The sequence below is a fragment of the Bison bison genome, unplaced genomic scaffold (genome assembly GCF_000754665.1).
Source record: "Bison bison bison isolate TAMUID 2011002044 unplaced genomic scaffold, Bison_UMD1.0 scf7180017864197, whole genome shotgun sequence".
In the NCBI taxonomy this organism is placed as follows: domain Eukaryota; kingdom Metazoa; phylum Chordata; class Mammalia; order Artiodactyla; family Bovidae; genus Bison; species Bison bison.
The window spans coordinates 123,008-131,656 of NW_011494769.1; the positions used below are offsets into that span (position 1 = coordinate 123,008).

Here is an 8,649-nt window from a genome sequence, read left to right on the forward strand (position 1 = left end):
CTCCTCCTGCCCCCAATCCCTCCCAGCATCAGAGCCTTTTCCAATGAGTCAAATCTTCGCATCAGGTGGCCAAAGTACTGGAGTTTCAGCTTTAGCATCATTCCTTCCAAAGAAATCCCAGGGCTGATCTCCTTCAGAATGGACTGACTGGATCTCCCTGCAGTCCAAGGGACTCTCAAGAGTCTTCTCCAACACCACAGTTCAAAAGCATCAATTCTTTGGCACTCAGCCTTCTTCACAGTCCAACTCTCACATCCATACATGACCACAGGAAAAACCATAGCCTTGACTAGACGAAACTTTGTTGGCAAGGTAATGTCTCTGCTTTTGAATATGCTATCTAGGTTGGTCATAACTTTGCTTCCAAGGAGTAAGCGTCTTTTAATTTCATGGCTGCAGTCACTATCTGCAGTGATTTTGGAGCCCCAAAAAATAAAGTCAGCCACTGTTTCCCCATCTATTTCCCATGAAGTGATGGGACCGGATGGCATGATCGTTTTCTGAATGTTGAGCTTTAAGCCAACTTTTTCACTCTCCTCTTGAAATCAAGAGGCTTTTGAGTTCCTCTTCACTTTCTGCCATAAGGGTGGTGTCATCTGCATATCTGAGGTTATTGATATTTCTCCCCGCAATCTTGATTCCAGCTTGTGTTTCTTCCAGTCCAGCATTTCTCATGATGTACTCTGCATAGAAGTTAAATAAACAGGGTAACAATATACAGCCTTGATGAACTCCTTTTCCTATTTGGAACCAGTCTGTTGTTCCATGTCCAGCTCTAACTGTTGCTTCCTGACCTGCATACAAATTTCTCAAGAGGCAGATCAGGTGGTCTCTGGCCAGTAATTTTCTTTCTTTGTGTTATCTTTGTCTGGCTTCGGTATCAGGGTAATGGTGGTCTCATAAAATGAGCTTAGGAGTGCCCCTTCCTCAACAATGTTTTGGAAGACTTTCAGAAGCATACATGTTAACTCTTCTCTAAATTTTTGATAGAATTTGCCTGTGAAGCAGTCTGGTCCTGGACTTTTGATTGTTGGAAGATTTTTAATCACAGTTTCAATTTCCATACTTGTGATTGGTCTGTTCATCTTTTCTATTTCTTCCTGGTTGATCCACAAATCAATCAGAGTGATACACCACAACAACACATTGAAAATATAAATGCTTGATTATCTCAAGAGAAGCAGAAAAAGCTTTTGACAATATTTAACACTGATTTATGATTTAAAAACACTCTCCAGAAAGTAGGCATAGAGGGGACCACTTCAACATAATAAGGCCACATATAACAAACCCACAGCAAACATCATTGTCAATGGTGAAAAACTGAAAGTATTTCTTCTAAGACAAGAAACAAGAAAAAGATGTCACTCTTGCCATTATTATTCAACTTAGTTTTGAAAGTCCTAGCCCAGCAATCACAGAAAAAAAAAGGAAATAAAAGGAATCCAAACTGGAAAAGTAAAACTGTCACGGTTTGCAAATGACATGATACTATACATAGAAAATCCTGAAGATACTACCAGAAAACTGCTAAAACTCATAAATGAATTTGGTAAAGTTATAGGACACAAAATTAATACACAAAAATCCTTTCCATTCCTATGCACTGAAAAAAAAGATCAGAAAAAGAAATCAAGGAAATAATCCCATTTACTGTTGCATCAAAAAGAATAAAATACTTGGGAATAAGCCCACCTAAGGAGGCAAAAACCTATACTCAGAAACTGTAAGATGATGATAAAAGAAATCAAAGATGGCACAAACAGAGGGAGAAATATACCATGTTCTTGGATTGGAAGAATCAATATTGTGAAAATGACTATACTATCCAAAGCAATGTACAGATTCAATACAATCTCTATCAAATTACTAATGGCATTGTTCACAGAATTAGAACAAAAAAATTGTGCGATTTGTATGGAAACACAAAAAACCATTTAGGGCTGAAGCAATTTTGAGAAAGAAAAATAGAGCTGAAAGAATCAGGCTCCCTGACTTCAGATTATACTATAAAGTTATAGTAATCAAAACAGTATAGTACTGGCATAGAAACAGAAATATAGATCAATGGGATAGAATAGAAAACCTAGAGATAAACCCAGGCACCTATGGTCATCTAATCTATGACAACAAAGGCGAGAATACAGAATGGAGAAAAAACAGTCTCTTCAATAAGTGGTGCTGGGAAAACTGTACAGCTACATGTAAATAAATGAAATTAAAACACTCCCTAACACCCTACACAAAAATAAACTCAAAATGGATTAAAGGCCTAAGTATAAGGACAAATAGTATAAAACTCTTAGAGGAAAACATAGGCAGAACACTCTTTGACATAAACCACAGCAAGATGTTTTTTGATCCATCTCCTTGGGTAATGAAAATAAAAGCAAAAATAAGCAAACAGGACCTAATTAAACTAAAAAGCTTTTATACAGCAAAGGAAACAAAGACAACCAAATGAAAGAAGACAACCTTCAGAATGGGAGAAAATATTTGCAAAAGAAGTAGCAAGGGATTAACCTCTGAAATATACAAACAACTCATGCAGCTCAGTATCAAAAAGCAAACAACCCAATCAAATAATGGGCAGAAGATCTAAATAGACTTTTCTCCAAAGAAGACATGCAGGTGGCTAAAAAGCATATGAAAAGATACTCTATGTCAATGATTATTAGAAAACTGCAAATCAAAACTATGATGAGGTATCATCTCACACCAGTCAGAGTGACTCACATCAAAATACCTACAAACAATAAATGCTAGAGAGGGTGTGGAGAAAAGGGGAAACTTCTACACTGTTGGTGGGAATGTAAATTGCTATAGCCACAAGAAGAGTCTGTAGGATCCTTAAAAAACTAAAAATGGAACTACTGGATGATCCAGCAATTCCACTCCTGAATATATATCCAGAAAAAATGAAAACTCTTAATTCAAAAAGATACATGCATCCCATGAAGTGAAGTGAAGTGAAGTGAAGTGAAGTGAAAGTCGCTCAGTCATGTCCGGCTCTGTGACCCCAAATTCTCCAGACCAGAATACCAGAGTGGGTAGCCTTTCCCTTCTCCAGCGGATCTTCGCAACCCAGGGATCAAACCCAGGTCTCCCACACTGCAGGCAGATTCTTTACCAGCTGAGCCACAAGGGAAGCAAAATTGTTAACTAAAGTATAGATTTTACTTAAATTTAACAAAATTTTATACTAGTGTTCAACATTTGTTTTCACACTTTATTCAAGACTCCACATTGTACTTAATTGCACTGTGCAGCTTCAGGTGCTTGCAACAAATTCTGATAAATTCTCTTTTCATTTTTATTCTATTACAAATACTTTCTAATTTTCCTTGTTATGGCTTTCTTAGATACACCCATCATTTAAAGAGGACATTTAATTTCCAAATACATGAGATTTGTTAAAGCACCTTTGATAATAATTTCTCATTTCAATATTAATTTCTCATTTAAATGCTTTCCTCTCTGAAAACACTCTCTGTGTTTTTTCAGTCTTCTAACTTTACTGAGGCTAAGTCACACTGCACTTGAAAATATATGAGTTATTTTCAAATATCTTTTGATATTTCTCACATAATTCCACAGTGATAAGAGAACAGACTCTGTATGATTTCAATACCTTTAGACTATGAAATTTTTGCACTTTGTTTTATGTCCCTGTATATGTTTCAGAGTCCCCTAGTTATAGCCTACGGGAATTTGAATAGAATTTGTATCCTACTGTTGTGTGAAAATTGTATAAATCTTAATCACTCGGATTGGTTCATGATGCTATTCAGGTCTACTATATCCTTCTACTTCTCTCTATATTCATTCTATTAATTTTTGAGAGTTTGTTATTGGAACTGCAACTAAAATCTTAATCAGTCTACTTAAAAAATAATTATATATGGAACTGTTTTAAAAAAAAAAAAAGATACACATATCCCAATGTTCATAGCAGCCTTATTTACAAAAGGCAATCATGAAAGCAGCCCACAGTGCCCAAGAACAGAGATTGACTAAAGAAAATGTGATATATTTATATGCTGTGGAATATTACTCAGCCATAAAAAAGAATGAAATCTTGCCATTTGAAGCAACATGGATAGACTTAGAGAATACATGCTTTTGAAATGTCAGAGAAAGATAAATACAACATGATATCACTTACATGTGATATAAAAATAATACAAATGAATCTGTAAACAGAAATAGACTCATAGATGTAGAAAACAAATTTATGGTTACCAAGGGGGAGGGGAAGACCAAATTAAGATTACGGTATTAAGAGATACAAAAACTACTATACACAAAATAGATAAGCAATAAGGATTTACTGTATAGCACAGGGAATTATACCCAATGTCTTATAATAATTTATAATGGAATATAACCTGAAAAAAATAACTATGCTGTACACCTTAAACTAATACAACATCATAAATCAACTACACTCCAATTAAATAAATAAATAATAAAAACTATAAAGAAAGCTGAGCCCTGAAGAACTGATGCTTTTGAACTGTGGTGTTGGAGAAGACTCTTGAGAGTCCCTTGGACTGCAAGGAGATCCAACCAGTCCATCCTAAAGGAAATCAGTCCTGAATATTCATTGGGAGGACTGATGCTGAAGCTGAAACTCCAATAGTTTGGCCACCTGATGTGAAGAACTGACTCATTTGAAAAGAACCTGATGCTGGGAAAGATTGAAGGTGGGAGGAGAAGGGGATAACAGAGGATGAGATGGTTGGATGGCATCACTTGATGGACATGAGTTTGAGTAAATTCCAGGAGTTGGTGATGGACAGGGAAGCCTGGTGTGCTGCGATCCATGGGGTTGCAAAGAGTTGAACATGACTGAGTGACTGAACTGAACTGAACTGACACTTTGTTTTATTTAGTTATTACCTTGGTTCTCATAATATATAAATCTTTTGCATTTTCATTCAGTATTATCTCTTTTATCTACAAAATATTCAACCCATTTAAAATCATTTAGTTTCACATCATTATCTTTGCCATACAAAAATAGTGACTAAGTTTACGAAGTAACAGGAAACAGGCATACACACTGAGGCATATAGGAATTTATAACACCTGGTCTCAAAACATTTGATTAATTAAAAATATTAATATAAAAAAATTAATATCTTCTGAGTTGTCACTCTTTGAGTTAGCCAAATATCACCTTCCAATCCTGCTGCTACTGCTGCTGCTGCTAAGTTGCTTCAGTCATGTCTGACTCTGTGTAACCCCATAGACAGCAGCCCACCAAAATGCCCCATCCTTGGGATTCTCCAGGCAAGAACACTGGAGTGGGTTGCCATTTCCTTCTCCAATGCATGAAAGTGAAAAGTGAAAGTGAAGTCGCTCAGTTGTGTCCAACTCTTCATGACCCCATGGACTGCAGCCTACCAGGCTCCTCCATCCATGGGATTTTCCAGACGAGAGTACTGGAGTGGGGTGCCATCGCCTTCTCCACCTTCCAATCCTAACTAAATTTAAAAACCTTGTAACTAATTAAATCTTGAGTATGGATGGCTAAATTCAGACATTAGAAGCCCCAAAATCTCAAAGCTACCTAGACAATAGTCTTTGTTTCATTTTTTTTCCTTCAGGTGTATAGACACTGAGAAACACAAAGGGCTTGAATATTGGTACATATGTGTATTAGAAGAGATACATCTTTGAGAATTTCTATCAAAGAGAAGAGTATCCAACATTTTGTTTTAACAGGAAACATGCCCTGTATGTGAGATTTCAGCCTTTACCAACACCTGTAAGTTTTTAATAACATTATATTCCAGTGCTAAATTCACTCCTGTCTAGTATTTTTAGTTTCCTTAGAGCAAGGGTCCCTATGGAAAAAATGACCAGTTAGGAACAGAATTCTTGAGGAGAGATTTCACAGTGAATATTGAAAATCATTAAGTACACTGAAAATATATATGAAAAGGGTAGTTAAAGAGGTTAATTTCCAAGAAGAGTCAAGATCAATCTGAATTTCTTGGATTGTGCATGAGAACATTTCCTGAAACTTAAAACCTTACCAAACAGTCTCCTCATTGCCATCTTCATCTCCTTATTTCTAAGCGTATAGATAATAGGATTCATAAAAGGAGTAATTAGAACATCAAAGATGGCTAAAAATTTATCTATGGGTAAGGTAGGGAATGGCCACACATAGACAATAATGCAAGGGCCAAAGAAAAAAACTACCACAGTGATGTGAGCTGAGAGGGTAGAAAGGGCCTTGGATGAACCACCTGAAGAGTGTTTGCGAACCGTGACCAAGATGAAGATGTAAGACACAATCAGGATAAAGAAGGTGCCCGTGGAGATGAAACCACTGTTGGCAGTGACCAGAAACTCCAATCTATACGTGTCTGTACATGCAAGCTTGATGAACCGAGGAAAATCACAGTAAAAGCTATCCATTTCATTGGGGCCACAAAAGGGTAAGTTGACAACAAAAGCCAGCTGGGCCACAGAGTGGATGAGTCCACTGGTCCAAGCAACAGCCAGAAGAGAAGTGCACATTCTTAGGCTCATGATGGTCGGGTAGTGGAGTGGCTTACAGATGGCAACATACCGGTCATAGGCCATGACTGTGAGCAGCACCATTTCTGCACCCCCAACAGTGTGAATAAAGAACATCTGAGTGATGCAGCCTCTGAAGGAGATGACTTTGTGTCTTCTGAAAAGGTCAGAAATCATCTTTGGGGTTGCAATGCTGGAAACACCTGTGTCAATGAAGGAGAGATTTGCCAACAAAAAGTACATGGGGGAATGTAAATGGTGGTCTGAGAGAACTGTGAGCACAATGAGAAGGTTTCCCAACATACTTGCTATATAAAATACTGTGAACAATACAAATAGAAGAATCTGGATCTCCCAAGAACTGGTGAGTCCCTGCAGCAAAAATTCAGACACCACTGAGCAATTTCCTCCATCCATCAACTTCATGCACAAGGCTGACCCTGAGGTTAACTGAAGAGCATAAGAGGGAGACAGGCATAATTAGTAAGTTGGAAAGAAAGTCCTTGCAAAAATTTCAAAAACTAAAGATCATCTTGCCATTGTACAGAGTTACTTAGAGTTTACACAGTACAAGTAGAACAAAGAACCAGAATCAGAAGTGTTCCCTGCATGAATCTTTGGTATCATTTAATCATGTACCTCAAATTTAGTTTGGGCTTTAGTGTCTAATCAAGAAGGGGAAATGTAGACAAAAGCACCTAAGAATTTAAAAAGAAGTGAATCATGGGACTTCTCTGGTGGTCCAGCGGTTAAGACATTGTGCTTCTACTGCAGAGAGTATGGGTTCAATCCTTAGTCAGGAAACGAAGATCCTGCAAGCTGCATGGTGCAGCTAAAATAATAATAATAATTTTTAGATAAAGAAAGTTGACTCAGAAAATCTAGATTTGTACTTCCAAGTTTCTCTACTGAAATATGCCACAGAATGAAAACATGTACATAAACGTACAGAAAATTGTTCTTTTTAATGCTGCCTGATTCAGTGTGGATAGACCACAATTTATTTACTAATTTCCCTATTAATAAGCATTTACCCAGTTTGCAATTCTGGGGGCCCAACAAACAATGCTGCAAATATCTTTGTTTGCATCCTTTATGTCTTTGCATCCTCTGTATCTTTATGTATCATCCTTTTGTACTGTTTTCCTTTCATGGTATGAATTCTCAGGATGTGATTACTGACACAAAGTACTTATATTTTTAATTTGTGTACGTTTGCCTGATTGCCTTCCCAAAAGGCTGTCAGATCAGATCAGATCAGATCAGTCGCTCAGTCGTGTCTGACTCTTTGCGACCCCATGAATCGCAGCAGCCAGGCCTCCCTGTCCATCACCAACTCCCAGAGTTCACTGAGACTCACGTCCATCGAGTCGGTGATGCCATCCAGCCATCTCATCCTCTGTCGTCCCCTTCACCTCCCGCCCCCAATCCCTCCCAGCATCAGAGACTTTTCCAATGAGTCAACCCTTCGCATGAGGTGGCCAAAGTACTGGAGTTTCAGCTTTAGCATCATTCCTTCCAAAGAAATCCCAGGGCTGATCTCCTTCAGAATGGACTGGTTGGATCTCCTTGCAGTCCAAGGGACTCTCAAGAGTCTTCTCCAACACCACAGTTCAAAAGCATCAATTCTTCGGCGTTCAGCCTTCGTCACAGTCCAACTCTCACATCCATACATGACCTCAGGAAAAACCATAGCCTTGACCAGACGGTCTTTTGTTGGAAAAGTGATGTCTCTGCTTTTGAATATGCTATCTAGGTTGGTCATAACTTTGCTTCCAAGGAGTAAGCATCTTTCAATTTCATGGCTGCAGTCACCATCTGCAGTGATTTTGGTGCCCAGAAAAATAAAGTCTGACACTGTTTCCACTGTTTCCCCATCTATTTCCCATGAAGTGGTGGGACCGGATGCCATGATCTTAGTTTTCTGAATGTTGAGCTTTAAGCCAACTTTTTCACTCTCCACTTTCACTTTTATCAAGAGGCTTTTGAGTTCCTCTTCACTTTCTGCCATAAGGGTGGTGTCATCTGCATATCTGAGGTTATTGATATTTCTCCCGGCAATCTTGATTCCAGCTTGTGTTTCTTCCAGTCCAGTGTTTCTCATGATGTACTCTG

The 8,649-nt window shown here is 38.0% G+C and overlaps 1 protein-coding gene across 1 annotated transcript; it reads right to left on the bottom strand.

Moving 5' to 3' along the window:
* Positions 1-5,964: 5,964 nt before the first annotated feature.
* On the bottom strand, positions 5,965-6,951 carry LOC104991644 (olfactory receptor 4F3/4F16/4F29-like). The gene has a single exon (XM_010844205.1). It carries the CDS (start codon positions 6,949-6,951, stop codon positions 5,965-5,967), a length of 987 nt encoding a protein of 328 aa, XP_010842507.1.
* Between the last annotated feature and the right edge of the window lie 1,698 nt (positions 6,952-8,649).

Bases quoted from the DNA above. Each gene is read 5' to 3' on its own strand.
- LOC104991644 (XM_010844205.1), bottom strand. From the start codon at position 6,951: ATGGATGGAGGAAATTGCTCAGTGGTGTCTGAATTTTTGCTGCAGGGA.